At 38.0% G+C, this 16,102-nt stretch overlaps 1 protein-coding gene across 2 annotated transcripts in view; it reads left to right on the forward strand.

Moving 5' to 3' along the window:
* The first annotated feature begins 1,542 nt into the window (after positions 1 to 1,542).
* Positions 1,543 to 16,102, forward strand: part of LOC107400171 (vomeronasal type-2 receptor 116-like) — a 40,524-nt gene continuing 25,964 nt past the window's right edge. For both annotated transcript variants that reach the window (XM_076568001.1, XM_076568005.1), the window contains exon 1: positions 1,543 to 1,739. In XM_076568001.1, the coding sequence (XP_076424116.1) occupies positions 1,543 to 1,739 (197 nt within the window). The remainder of the gene's footprint in view (positions 1,740 to 16,102) is intronic.

A 16,102-nucleotide genomic window follows, 5' to 3' on the forward strand; every position in this document is an offset into this window, starting at 1 on the left:
TGGGCAAGAGTAGAGAAAATACCACCAAAGGACACATGATACATGTATGAGTTGCCAGAATAAAGTATATTAAATAAAAAAATTAATTATACACACAAAACAAAGCTGGATACCATGTGCCCAAACTGGACCACTGGAATTTTTATTTGCACTCTTCATGAAAGGTGATATTTCTCTGTCTTCCTATGAAAGACTCTTCCTGTCACATTCCTCTGTTTCCACATTTTAGACCCCGAGGATAGCTCATCACAAAACCAGAGGTCATGCACTCTTTAAATGTTTATTATTGAATAAAAAATAAGATCCAGATAAGAACAATAGCCATGTGTGCATCATCTCAAAAACTAAATAAGACACATCACTAACCACAGCAAAGAAGTGCCCTACTTTTGTTCTGCTTTCTCTGTAGTCCATATCCACTGAAGGATGATCAACCCACACTCATCAGAATGCTCTCACACTGGCAGTGCAAGTTCTGGAATGCAAACAATAATAGAAAACTAGGAAAATGTTTTAAGAACAATTTACACATTAAACACAGGGCCACTTCCCATTTGTTATTTGCTTCTGAGATACTCAAAAAGTCTTCTTCACAGCATTTTCTAGATTGTAAAATCAACTAAAACAATGTAGGGAATCAAATATAAATAAGAAGAAATGAGTCAACAAAGAAATTGATCTATGAGAACTGAGGATTGGGGACAAAGATGATGTTTTAGATATCAAATATTCAACATATCTACACTTTAATAATGATTGGTGTAGAGGAGAAATGAGAGATCTTATTTAGTGTTTGAAGGGTAGGGCAGAAGATCTCTATGGATGGTTTTGAATATTTAAAAACATTTTTGTAATATAAATGAAACCATTGTCTCTATGTTTAGCTTGATAGTATTAAAATGGCAGGATTAAGGAAATTATGGAATTTGGTCTGATTATTGTTTCTCAACATGTGAAAGCACAGGATTTGGTTAGACATTAACTGTCACAGGTGTAGGTCCTGTGCATGCTGTGTGTGTAACTCAATTGCTATAAACATCAAGCTGCTTTTGCCTAACAGAGACTATGTGATACAATTCCCAGTATGTAACCATGAATTCTGATTGTGAATCCCCCTAAACCATCACTGCATGTCTCAATGCGCATCATCCAACAAAATTTACTGACATCATTTCTAAATGCATTAACATACATAGATTATTCAGGCCGTCCTGGGACCAAATTTTCCCAAACTGGCATCCTCCAAAGAGCCTTAATTTCCACAAATATGAGTGATGTCATGAAACTAGCTAAACTCTTCTCATATATATTTATCAACCAAATTTAATTACATGGACATCAGATGCAGAGCCCCAGGGAAGAGAGTGTCCAAGATTCTCCAGAGCGGAGGGACCATATGGAAAAAAGGAAAACATGAATTCATAAGTAGTCCCTCCTTTGGCTATAGGAACAAAGCAAGGGAAATACATGGGTGCCCAAATTATGTGTTGATCTGAATAGCACTTCACAATGCACGTTGCCCAGGTGTCAAGAAAGACAAAGATGTTTAATTTGATTTTTCTGTTCTTCCTCCTAAACATTCCACTTCTTGTTGCCAGTTTCATTCATCCCAGGTGCTTTTGGAGAATGAAGCAGAATGAAGACAAGGTTGGAGACCTGTTGTCAGGTTGTATCTTCTTCCTTAGGGTTGTGAAGGAGCATGTTGAGAAAGATTATTTCAACTACATTCTGAATACACAGTAAGTTTTTTTTGTATCTTCTATGTAAATGTGTGAAGTAGATGATTAGGTAGATGAGATTCAGAGCATTGCTTTCAGTCTTTTGTCCTGTTACCCAATCTGCACACCAAGAAACAACTCCAGATTCTTAGAGAGACTCAATTCTATTTTTTTACTTTTACTTTGTCCAAACTGGTTTGTTATCCTCCCATTAGCCTCCTACTTATTAGGCTGGAAGCTGAGTGAAAAAGTACTCTGTATCTTGTCCATCACATATAGTGTTCCTCTTGACAGTTTCTACAGCACAGTAGCTGGTGATGTCTCACTGAAAGAAACCCCACACTATTCAAGGAGTATCATTATAAATGAGTGTAACGAAATGACTGTCAAATGAGTCTGTGATGACACTTTGATCACTATGTCTCTCATAATGCATGTGGGAGGACAACTAGTATTTGTAATATTTGTGGCCACCCTAGCCTCAGAGAATTTTTACATAGCTATTCAGTTTCTCTCTCAGATGTTCTTCACGCAGTCACATTGTGCTTTCTAAAGCTGCATCAAGAACAAAAGTGGAGACCTGTCCATTGTGAACTTCACATATGTTCCTGTTTTTCTATATGTCACTTATAGACATGTGTAACAACTGACCTTTAATTTCATAGTCTAGTTCTTCCCTCTCTTTATAGGCTACAGAAGGAATGTGTGGACTATAAATGACATGTTTGCATTCTTTGAAATCTGAGGCTGCAACTAATAGTTGTGAATGCTTACTTTCTTCTTTTAATTAAGAAATTTTTTATTCACTTTTCATACCAATCACAGATCCTGCTCTTCCCTCATATGACTTCTTACTTTCATTGTCACTTGCCTGAGTGGCAGCTGTGGCATGTGATACTTGGCTACACTTGAAAATATTTACGTACAAGTACATCTCTAACATTATTTTAGAAGCATACGTTTTTTCTCTTTTTGTCTAATGTGTTTATTTTCTGACACTTATATTTACATCTTGTGTTTCTCTTTCTGTAATTTTACTAGGTATAGCTGCATATTTTACCAATTTGTGCATAATATACATTTTGATTTCATATATTATTAATAGTTGTTTTCAAACATACCACTTTAGTCCAGTAGGCAACAGTAACAGCTCCAGTCATTAATGTTTCATATTGTTTAGTGTGCGGGAGTTGTTGTTTGAGATTCATAAGTTATACTCTCAAATTCTGGGTTGACTGGTACTGAAAATTTCAATGCCATTTTTCCATGTGGTAATAAAGAATATTCTTAGATTTTTTTTATTTTTAAAATACATAAATAAACATTTGTATTTATTCATGAAGATACCACAGTGGTACAATTACTAAGTGGAACATAGATTGTATCTAACTCTGAGTGAATTATTCAGAATGAAAGAGTATGTTTCAGTTTGATGTTTATTGGTCAGAAGATATGAAATGAGTAATAAGATATGGGAGTTATTATTCTACCCATACACATAGACAGAAAATTGTATTTTTCTATTCCTACTAATTTTTAGACTATTTTTTTCAAAATTCATAAACATTTTCCATTCATTGTACACTTTATAATCTTTTATTATACAAACATGTAATATTGGCACAAAGGAATCTCAGTGCAATTTCCAGATGTTCCCAGTTCTCAGTAATATGCTAATGTTGTGCATATGTATGGGGAAATGTACACAAAATGTGCTTTGTGTAGGAAGATTTTATGTTGCTCAGATATACCAAGTGGGAGTACATTGAACACACCTCTGTAAATATAAAATAGATGACCAATACTGTGGTACATACCCTTAATCTCTGCATTCCTGAAATGGAGTAGGAGTATTACTGTGCATTTGAAGCCAGTCCATTCTAAAGGCAAGTGTCATTCAAAATCAGGGAATCCACTATCCATTTATGGCATAAATGAGTAGTTCTCATGTCCATACACAGATGCATATATTTACTAAATATACTCTGTTATTTAATTATTTAAAAATAAATCTTTTAAAAAATTTTGTGCCTGTAATAGACACATCAGAAAGAAAAAAGAACAAGATGAGGATGCATATGAAAGAATATGATAACTACATTGCCCACTAATTATAATGAATTATAAGTATAGGAGCCAAATGTTGCCACAGAAAGATTACTGTGCACACACCAGTCATTCTTTGAATACCTTATCCAATTCAGTTTATTTCATAAAAATTACCAGAAACTTGGCTCATGCATCACATGCCATATGCTATAATTTCATAAGGAATTCAATATTAGGTTTACTGTTTGGTCAAGGACTGTGCCCTTCTATTTACCTTCTGAGCAAACTATCAAAAAACAGAGGACACAGTCCTCTCTGTGGAAAATGCAGTATCCCATTTTTTATGGGACATGCACTCTCATGAACTTTATGAACTTATTGGGCAGCATCTGTCATCATTGGGACATACTTGGACCTCTACCAATCCCAGCAGATGAGTTTTTTGAGCGTGATTTTGCAGGAAATCCTGTCTCCACTGATACCACTCCCAGATTCTATGCAGAGTGTGAGGAGGAGACTGGCCTCACACTTATGTCAATCTGTGCAGTTCATGGGTACTATTCAGAGACTTGATGGGACTTCCACATTTCCTTGTGTGAAACAAGATTAGGGAAGAAGTAACTAGTGAGGAGATTTTCTAGAATACTTAGCAGAACCGTGTTTATAAGTTTTTAGGAGTGCGTGATACCTCATGATAGTGCCTGTGTCCTAGTTCCTTTAGCTTACTTATGGACCCTTCCATTCCATCCTGTGTGATCATGATCAATTTCCATATCTGTATCTGATGGCCCCCAAAGACACATCTCTACCCCTGGCCATAATCTATTTGATGCTTCACTTCAACCTGAACAGGACTGGGCTGTCTATCTTAGACAATGATCAGGCTATACAATTTCTTTCACATTTGAGAAGAGACATGAAAAAAATACAGTCTGCTTCACCTTTGTGAGCATGATCCCAGGCAGCATATCAAAAGCTGAAGTGTATTATAACAAAATCAGGACACCATCCATGAATGTAGTAATTATTTATGGTGACACAAACAGAATTCTAGCTTTGAGCTTTTGGATGTGGGACTCTCTAGATATACAGAGAATATGAGTCACCACCTCACAGTTGGATGTCACTACAAGTAAGAGAAGATTCACACTTGACTCAGCCCTTGGGACTCTAGCTTTTGCACAAAACCATCCTTTGATTTCTGTTTTCAATTTTTTGTCTGGACATTGACCCATCTCAAATACTCAGATGAATACCTGGCAAGGCTGGGAAAAATAGTTTAACTGTGCACTGTTGGCTTTTAAGTGTAAGACATTGAAAAACTGCTTATCCAATACCTTGTTGGAATGGATAATGATCCAGACTATTGAAATGGCTATTAGTGATGGAAGTTATGATGTATACAATTCTGTGTATGCTATGTCCCTTGCCCTGCATGAGATGCTTTGTCAACAAGAAGATAATCAGCCAATGCACAATAGAAAAAAAAACCTGATATTAGCTTCATGAAGGTAGTGTTGTTTCTATTGGATGTTATTTGGCGTCATCAATGTCATAGTGCTTAAGAGTCTCTCAGATGGGCAAATCTAGTGTATTAAGAAATAATCAACAAATGGAAAGATTTGTGAACATTATTTTCTTTCTGAGGAAGTACATGTAGGTGTTGTTTTTAGTCTCTAATGCAAAGCCAATTAAGTGGAAGAAATAATTTATCAATGAAAATCAGTGATTATATTACAAAGCACCCAAATATCAGCAGTCCATCCTAATACCGAAAACATATCAGCTCTTAGTCATTAATGCTCTCCATGTACAGAAGATGAGCCCTCATTTATTAATTCTCAATTATGTTGTAATCAGTGTAGGAGATGGTTTTCACAAGTGTCCTTAGCTAATTCTGTTCCCACTCTAGGCTCTGTGGAGTAATTATGCATGAAATTGTGTTGTGATTCCACACAGTGCATACATGCATATTCATGTATGTGAATGGATGCATCTCACTGTATATAGAGGTATGTTTGTGTGTTTCTGTGTGTCTGTGTATGTATCTGTGTTGCTTTTCATATATGTAGGTTTGTGTCTACCTGTGTATCTGTCTGCGTGTATTTGTTAGTGTATGTATCTTCATGTCCCTAGGTGGGTATTTTGTATGTTTCTGTGTAGTGTTTGACATCCTTATATCTGTGTTGGTGTATATGGGTGTATCTCTTGGTATGTCTTTGGATGTCGGCATGAATTTGTCTTTTTCACTGTCTCTCAGTGTGGTTGTTTGTATCTGTGCATCTCTCCCTATGTGTATTTTTCTGAGAACATGTATGTTTGTGTGGGCCTGAGTATATTTTGATTGTTTTCTTTTTGGGTGTCTATTTGGGTGTATACATCTCTGTGTCTATATGTGACAGCATGTTTCTCTGTGTGTCTTAGCATGTATGGGAATGTGTGTAAATGAGTATGTTGCTGTATTATGTACGTATCTTTGTATGGATGTGAGTATCTCTGTGTGTAGCAATGTGTATATGTGTGTGTATGTGTGTAGTTGTAACCTCATGATCTATTTCAACATTGTTACTGCTCTTACTTAATCTCAAATATTATATTGAGTAGGTATAGAGAAAATAGATAGGCTTGTCTTCTTCCTGATTTTAGCGGGGTTGCTTTGAGTTTCTTTCTACTGGCTTGGATTTTGGCTATACGGTGGTTGTACATTTCCTGTATTATTTTGAGATTTGTTCCCTTTGTTCCTTCTTGCCCCAAGACTTTTATCATCAAAGTTGTTGGATTTTGTGAAACGTTATTTCAGCATCTCAGGAGATTATCATGTTGTGTTTTTCTTTTAGTTTGTTTATACAGTGGATTACACTGACTGATTTTCCTATGTTGAACCATCCCTCAAAATCTGGGATAGAGTCTATTTGGTCATGATGGATGATCTTATTGATGTGTTTTTGGATTCAGTTTGCAATTATATGATTGAGTATTTTACATCTATGTTCATAAGGGGAATTTGTATTTTTCTTTTATTGTGTAGTTATTTGTGGTGTGTGTATCATATGACTGTGGATTCCTTAATTGAAGAGGCAATCATTCTTCTGTTTATATTTTGTGGAATAATTTGAAGAAAACTTATATTAGGTCTACTGGAATATGTGGTAGAAGTCTATCCTAAAGCCATCTGGCGCTGGGATTGATTTGTTTTGGAGACTGTGAAAGACTGATTCTATTTGCTTAGGGGTTGCAGGTGCATTTCAATTGTTTGATCTTGATTTAAATTGGTAAGATGTATCTTTTGAGAAAATTATTCAATTCTTTTAGCTTTTCCAAATTTTTAATTACAAGTTTTCAAATGTGACCTAATGATTATTCAGATTTCCTTGATATCTATTATTAAATCTCCCTTTTAATTTCTGATTTTGTTATTTGGATATTCTGTCTATCTTTACATTAGGTTGGATAAGAGTTTGTTCCTGTTCTCAAAGAACCAATTCTTGTTAGATTGAATCTTTTTTTGTTGTTGTTCTCTTTTTTCTATCTAATTAATTTTACACCTTAGTTTGTTTATAATAGTGTCTATTCCTCATGGATGGGATTTACTTCTTTTTGTTTTAGAGCATTAAAGTGTATTGTAAATTGCTAGTATTGGTTCTCTCCAATTTTTTTGGTAAAAAAGCTAGATAAACAAACTTTTCTTTTACCAACTCTGCCACTTTGTCCCATAAATTGGGGTGTATGCTATATTCATATTCATTTGGTTTTCAGAAGTCATTAATTTCTTTGTTCTTGCCCTGGATCCCTTAGTCATTCATTAAAGGGTTAAGTTACCATGAGTTTGCAAGCTTTCTATTTTTTTCTCATATTTTTGATGTTTGTGTTTAATTTGTAGTGGTCTGGCAGGATGCAATGGGTTATTTCCATTTTCGTGCATCAGTTGAAACTTGTTTTGTGACCTACCATGTGGTCAGTTTTGGAGAAAGTTCCAAGAGGTCCTGAAAAGAAGAAATACGTTTTGTGTTTGAGTGCAATGTTCTGTAGATATCTGTTAGGTTCTTTGATTTACAATGTCTAATAGCTTGAGCATTTCTCTGCTTAGCTCTTGTCTAGATGACCTGTCCTTTGAACAGAGTGGGATATTGAAATTGCCAACTATCAATGTCTGATAATCAATGTGTGATTTAAGCTTCAATTATGTTTCTTTTACAAATGTGAATGCCCTTGCATTTAGAGCATAGATGTTGAGAAGTGAAAAGTTATCTATGTGGATTTCTCATATGATATATATGCGGTACGCTTTCTCAACTCCTTTTGTTAATTTTGGTTAGGAGTGCATTTTGTTAGATGTTAGAATGGCTTCACAATCTTGTTTTCTAGTTCATTTTGCTTAAAATATTTTTCTAGCCATAATTCTGAGGTATGACTATTTTGATTTTGAGGTATAGTTATGATTTCCAGAAGAAGTATGAATACTCTACACATCAATACTCTTGTTAGTCTGTCTCTTTCTATTTTGGAGCTGATACCACTGATATATCAATGACCAATGATTGTTAATTTCTTTTTTTTTTTTCATTGCTGTTCTTGATGGTGGCACTTGTGAGTGTTTTGCTTCTTTGCTTTGCTGGTATATTGTTGATATCCTGTGTATTCATGGATGAAGTCAAATTTCCTAGTTTCAGTTTTTCTTGTAATACCTCCTGTAGTACAGTATATGTGGGTAGATATTGTTTAAATTGGATTTATTATGGAGTATCTTATTTTCTCCTTTCATGAGGATTGATTGAATGTTTTGCTGGGTATAGTAGTATGGGTTGTCATCTGTGATCTCCTAGCATTTGCAGTACACCTGACCACATCATTCTGGCTTTTATAGTTTCCATTGAAATGTCAGATGAAATTCAGATAGGTCTCCCTTTATATGTCACTACAGCTTTTTCATTGCAGTATTTAATATTCTTTCTTTTTAGGTATATTTAATCTTTAGATTATTTTGCAAGGGCATCCTTTTTTCTGTTCCAATCTATTTGGTGTTTTTAAAATTTTTTTGTACCTTGATAGGTTGTCTCATTTTTAGGTTAGGAATATTTTCTTCTACAATTTTGAAAAGAATACATTCTGGAAATTTCAGATATGATTCTTCTCATTTTTCTAGTCCTATTATTCTTATGATTGGCATTTTCATAGTGTTAACGTATTCCTGGAGGTTTTGCGTCAAGGATTTTTAGGATCAAACATTTGATAATTGTATCTATTTTTCCTCATATCTCAATGCCTCAGATTCTCTATTTCATCTCTTGTATTTTGATGGTGATGATGATGTGTGTAGTTCCTGTTTGTTTGCCTAGATTTTCCTTTTTCAGATTTCCCTCAGTTTGTGTTTTCTTTATTGTTTCTAATTCATTTTCAAGTCTCTTTTATTAAGAAATTTATTCATTTTACAATCCAACCACAGACTCCCTCTTTTCCCTCCTCCCGCCCCTCAGCATTCCCTCCTAACCCATTCTGCATTCCCTCCTCTGACAAGGTAAGGCCTCCTATGGGAAGTCAGCAGATCTTGGTGCATTCAGTTGAGGCAAGTCTAACACCCCACCTCCACATCAAGGATTTGCATGGTATCCAACTGTAGGTAGTGGGCTCCATAAAGCTGGTACATGCATCATGGATGGATCCTGATCCTACTGAGAATGGGCCCCTTAAACAGATCAAGGTATACAACTGCCTCAATTATGCAGAGGGCCTAGTTGATTCCCATGGAAGATCTAGAGGTGTTGGTCTAATGTTTATTTTGGTATCGTTGTCTCTGTAGTTTTCCCCATCATGATCATGATGCTCCTTGCTCATAGAATCCCTCTTCTCTTTCTTTGATTGGACTCCTAGAGCTTGGCCTGGTGCTTGGCTGTGGTTGTTTGCTTACATTAGTTACTGGAAGAAGGCTCTATGATGACAGTCAGGGTATTCACCAATCTGATTACTAGGGTAGGTCATGTTCAGGTACCATTTCCATTATTGCTAGTACTCTAAGCTGGGGGTGATTCTTGTGAAATCCTGGGAACTTCCCTAGCATCCAGTTTCTATCTGTCCCCATGATGTCTCCCTCTAACATGGTATCTCTTTCTTTTTTTTGTTTTATTATTATTATTATTATTATTATTATTATTATTATTATTATTATTATTATTATTATATTACATTACTATTTGGTTCTACATAATAGCCACAGATTCCCTTGTTCTCTCCCTTCCAACCCCCTCCCCTTCCCCCAGCACACCTCCCATTCCCACCTCCTCCAGATCAAGGTCTCCCCCGAAAACTGGGATTGACCTGATAGAATCAGTCCAGGCAGGTCCAGTCCCCTCCTCCGAGACTGAGTCAAGCGTCCCTGCATAAGTCCCAGGTTTCAAATAACTAACACATGCAACAAGCCCAGGACCTGGTACCACTCCCTAGATGCCTCCCAAACAGATCAAGCCAATCAACTGTCTCACCTATTCAGAGGGCCTGATCCAGTTGGGGGGCCTTCAGGATTAGGTTCATAGTTCATGTGTTTCCATTCATTTGGTTATTTGTCCCTGTGCTTTATCTAACCTTGGTTTCAACAATTCTTGCTCATATAAACCCCACTCTTTCTCACTAATTAGACTCCCAGCGCTCCACCCGGGGCCTAGCCTTGGATTTCTGCATCCAGATTCCTCAGTCCTTGGATGTGGTTTATGGCATGGCTATTAGGGTGTTTGGCCATCCTATCACCAGAGTAGGTCAGTCCCGGCTGTCTCTCGACCATTGCCAGCAGACTTTTGTGGGGGTATCTGTGGATTTCTGTGGGCCTCTTTAGCTCTTTGTTTCTTCCTTTTATCATGTGGTCTTCATTTACCATGGTCTCCTATTCCTTGTTCTTCCTCTCTTTTCTTGATCCAGCTAGGATCTCCCGCTCTCATTCCCTCGACCCTTGCCCTTCATTGCTACCACTCATGTCCAGGCTGTTCATGGAGATCTCATCCATTTCTCCGTATCTTTCTTGGGGTCCCGTTTTCCAGGTAGCCTCACTGGTGATGTGAGTAGCAGTCCAGTCATCCTTGTTCCACATCTAGCATCTTCCTATGAGTGAGTACATACCATATTTGTCTTTCTGAGTCTGGGTTTCCTCACTCAGGATGAATTTTTCTAGATCCATCCATTTGCCTGCAAACCTCATGATGTCTTTGATTTTCTCTGCTGAGTAGTATTCCATTGTGTATATGTGCCACAATTTATTTATCCATTCTTCAGTTGAAGGAAATCTAGGTTGTTTCCAGGTTTTGACTATTCCAAACAATGCTGATATGAATCTAGCTGAGCAAGTGCTCTTGTGGTATGATTGAGCATTTCTTGGGTATATGTCCAGGAGTTGTATAGCTGTATCTTGGGCAAGATTGATTCCCAATTTTCTAAGAAAGCACTATATTGATTTCCAAAGTGGTTGTACAAGCTTGCATTCCCACCAGCAGTGGAGGAGGGTTCCCCTAGATCCACATCCTCTCCAGCATAAAGTGTCCCCAACCCTGGGCACCAGCCACTCAGGGAAGACCTGCTCAACTTGGCCCCAGGTTCTGGCCACCAGGCAGGTCCCCTTCTAGCCCCACTGGAAGGGGTCCCCTTTTCCAAGCCCCCTGGCAGCCCCTGCAATCTTAGTGCCCTGACCCCAAGCCCATCTACCCAAGAATGCAGCCACCTCCTGAGACTTAGAGACCTCCATTCTGGACCAGAGACTTCCGGTCCAGATAAGAGCTTCCATCCTGCCCCAGAGTTCCCATTTAGACAAGAGAACTCCCATCTGGACAAGAGAGAGAGACTTCCTGAATCTGTCAGCTCTTTCTGAAACAAGGACACTGATAAGACCAAGAAGGAACAACAAGGAGATGGGCAGACATCAAGGCAGAAGTACATACAACAAAATGAAGAGCAATACAGCATCACCAGAACCTAGCCTGCCTCCAACATCTAGACCTAAACATCAAAAATTGGAAGAAGCAGAAGAAAGTAGCCTTATGAGTAACATCATGAAGAAGGTAGAGGCTTGTGTAGAGCTAAAGTCAAGAAAATTGGAGGAACGCTGTAAACAACTAGAGGAAAGGGCAAACAAATTAGAAGAAAACAATAAAGTCCTGCAAGAAACCAATAAAGTACAGAAATAAAACAATAAAGTACTGGAAGAAAATAATAAAGTACTGGAAGAAATCAATAAAGTACTGAAAGAAAGTCATGAAAAAGCAATTAAACAAGTAAAGGAAACAGTCCAAGACCTGAAAAGGGAAATTAAAAAATATAAAGAAGACACAAACAGAGGGAATGCTGGAAATAGAAAACCTGAGTAAAAGATCGGGAACTTCAAATGCAAGTATAACCAACAGAATGCAAGAGATGGAAGAGAGGAACTCTGGCATTGAAGACACTGTAGAAGAAATAGTTTCATCAGTCGAAGGAAACACTAAAGCCAACAAAGTCATCAACCAAAATGTCCAAGAAATTTGGGACACCATGAAAAGACCAAACCTATGAATTATAGGGATAGAAGAAGGTGAAGAATACCAACTCAAAGGCACAGAAAATACATTCAACAAAATTATAGAAGAAAACTTTCCCAACTTAAAGAAGGAAATGCCTATGAAGATACAAGAAGCCTATAGAACACCAAACAGACTAGACCCCCCAAAAAAGTCCCCTCGACATATAATAATTAAACAACTAAATGTACAGAATAACATGGTATCTCTTTCATTGCTCTTCTACTCTGTTCATGCTCTAGTTCAACCATTCCATTCCCTCATGTTCTCATCCCTGATCCCATGCCTGCTTTTCCCCCTCTCAGTTTACTCATGGAGATCTCATCTATTTCCCCAATCCAAGGGTAATTCATGCATCTCTCTTAGGGTTGTCCTTGTTAGCTAACTTCTCTGGAGCTGTGGGTTGTAGTCGGGTTATTCTTTGCTTTATATCTAGTATCCATGTATGAGTGAGGACATGTCATGTTTATTCTTCTGAGTCTGGGTTACCTCACTCAGGATGACAGTTTCAAATTTCATCCATTCAGGTCTTAAAGTTATATTTGTTTCTTTCAACTGATTTTCCACCTTCTTTAAAGGATTTACTCATTTCCTACCCTGTTTCTTTTGTCTTTTCCTCTTTCTTTCAGAGATTTTTTCATTACTCCCTTAAGGTCCTTAGCCATCTCCAAGAAGTTGGATTTAAGGTCTTTTTTATTCTACTTCAGCTGTATTTGGATAGTCAGGACTTGCTGTAGTAAGATAGCTAGCATTGCTAGTGTCATATTGCCTCAATTGTTGTTGATTGTATACTTACACTTGAGTCTAGGATTCTAAGTGTGTGGTGAATATAAGCCTAGGTGCTCATTTTCATGTTCATCTTATTTGGATGTGTTTTGTTCCTTTGTTTCTGTTTTCTCTTTTTTACCTCCAGTCAGCCTGGGATTCTTCAAGACATCTCCACTTGAGTTGGAGGAAAAAGTTCTGGTGTCTGAATTGGCCTCTGGTCATTCGGGGGGGGGGGACTCTTTCCAGGTTGGGGCTGGGGAAATCTGATGCACAGGGATTTGTGATTATAGATAGAGTGGAACACCATAATGTGAGATAGTATAGAGGTGGGCTTCCAATGTGGACATCTTATAGTCCCGCATGTTCTCCATTTGATCAGAGACTCACATAGTATTTTGGGTCTGCTGCCTTGTGGTGTGGAGGGTTATAGATGGGTGATAACTTTGGGGGGACAAAGACAGTGGGAGATGTTCAAGGATGGGTAGCGTACATTGAATTCTGGTGGCCAAATTTTTTCATTTTTGTTTTTTTGAGACAGGGTTTCTCTGTGTAGCTTTGCGCCTTTCCTGGAACTCACTTGCTAGCCCAGGCTGGCCTTGAACTCACAGAGATCTCCCTGGCTCTGCCTCCCGAGTGCTGGGATTAAAGGCATGCGCCACCACCGCCCAGCCTCTGGTAGCCATTTTTATCTGTGATAGAGATGGGAAACTTTACCCCATTGGGGTCTGGGATAATGTAGAAACAGTTATGAAAACAGGGGATAGAGTAGTAGGACACTAAGAGAGTGAGAGACCTGGGGAGTTCAACATGCAAATGGCATATAAAGAATTTTGTTAACAGGCATGTAAAAGGATAGAGAGTTGATTGACAAGTATATTGTTGGGTTGAATCATTGACTTGCTCTGTCACTGGTGCTTTATCTGTGGTTAACAGTCATTTGTTCATCTGCCCATGAAACCACAATGTTCAAAGCACATGTGAAAACATTAAAACTTTACTGAACAGTCAATTAGCAAAAAGTAAGTAAATAATAAAATAAAAGTACTCAGATGATTCTCACAGTGCTACACAGGTTGCATCATAGGACTATGTTACAGCCTCTGTTTTAAACACACATCAAGTATGTTTTGCACCATGTGTTCCATTATATCATGAATATTAATAGACCAACTGCAGATAATCTCTTTCCCCTCCATTCCAACAAACTCAATCCCACAATCCACTTCCCAGATCAGCAGCAGACTACATGTTGGGCCATCAATTCTCTACCTCTGACCCTGTTGGCAATGGAACACAGGAATCTCCCTTTCCTAACTTTCCTCCTATCCCTCATTGCTTTAACAGAGCCCCAATTTCAAGGAGACATTCCCTGGATACTTATAGTCCACTCCAGGCAGGGAAGCCTAAAACTTAACTGCAAATGTTCACCTCTCCTTCAGTTACTCAAAAAAAAAAGCAATGCCATGTCATATACCCAGTTCTGTAACCGATCACCTACTTCAGCCAGCACGTCAACTTCTCCAGTGAATCATACAGATCTTCCTCAACAAACTTCCTTGTCCAAACACTATGCTTTTTTCCTAGTCATGCAACCTGAGGAACTATACCTAGGGAACACTTGAGAAACTATGGCCAGAGAAGCAGATTGGCTATCCACAGATATTCACCTCTGCTTCTATTCTTCACCCATCAAATCACACATTACCATTCTCTGTTTTATAACAGTTTCTGCTCTGGCCTTTCCTGACTCTCTAACACATTCCTAGGGGACTAAGACACAGTGATGGAAAAACCTAGTTTCCTTGCTTCAAAGGAAGCAACCCTTCCATCTTTCTACCTGGCCGTTCTTCCTTAATCAGTCTCAGCTCCCAGTAACTAAAAATTTATTTTTCATGGGAACCTCAGAGAATAGGCCTCTCAGGATAGCAGAAATTTTTCTACCAGGCAGCATACAGCCACCAAAAACTACAATGACAAAATTAAAATAACAGAATAAAACCATCCCTGTTGCATCAGCAGGCTTTTAGGAACCAAATACCTATAATGGGACACATTGCACAGCCATGCCCAGGGGGAAGGGAGCCCTTGTCTTTTTGTAGGGAGGAGTGGAAGGTAGGTTGGGTGGGGGAGGTGGAGGGATCTGGAGGAGGTTAGAAGGCGAACTTTGATTGGTGTGTAAAATGAATTGAATTTTTTTTTGTTACCCCTCTCTATTTAGCATGTCCTTTAGAGTTTGATTTGATCTTTCTATGACTACTTAGCCTGTAGGATTATGTGGTATACCTGTAATATGCTTTATATTGTAATAAGCAAAAAAACTGTTTCATTTTACCTGAGACATATGCTGGAGCATTGTCAGTTTTAATTTGTGAAGGCATACCCATGATGGCCATAACTACTAGCAATTCTTGATTAATGAAATCGCCCTTTCCTGAACTCAGAGCACTTGCCCTTTGAAATCCTGAATAAGTATCAATAGTGTGTTGTACTTTTTTCAGTTTTTCAAATTATGCAAAGTGAAACACATCCATCTGCCAGATTTCATTCCTCTGAGTACACTTTGGGTTACAACCTGCTGGTAGCAGAGTCTGATTTCCAAAAGAACAAGTGTCAGGGACAAGGACAGAATCTCTAGTTAGTGGAAAAATACAGACCCCCATAAGACAGGGAACTAGATCATCTTACAGTCAGGTTGCCTAACAACAGGACATTGAGTCAGAGCCCTTGACCCTCTCACCCAGTAAACATCCTATACAAATATCCTGTTAGCTTGTCCCACCTTATGCAGATGACAGCTTCTTGATCCCCCACCTTGTAGAACTATATCAACCTTTCTGTAAGAGAAATAAAATGGCACCTTGATCAGAATCCAGACCTGGTGTATTTTCCTTTGTATCTCCTGTCCCTACATTCCCTCCTTAGGGTGTTTGAGAGCCCATTGAAGCCCTGCAGGTGGGACAAACAAGTAGGACATTTCCTTAGCATTTCCCTGACTTGTTGCCATATTACGGAAAAATCCCTTTTAAAACATTTCCT

Source organism: Peromyscus maniculatus, chromosome 1 (assembly GCF_049852395.1).
Source record: "Peromyscus maniculatus bairdii isolate BWxNUB_F1_BW_parent chromosome 1, HU_Pman_BW_mat_3.1, whole genome shotgun sequence".
Taxonomy (NCBI): Eukaryota; Metazoa; Chordata; class Mammalia; order Rodentia; family Cricetidae; genus Peromyscus; species Peromyscus maniculatus.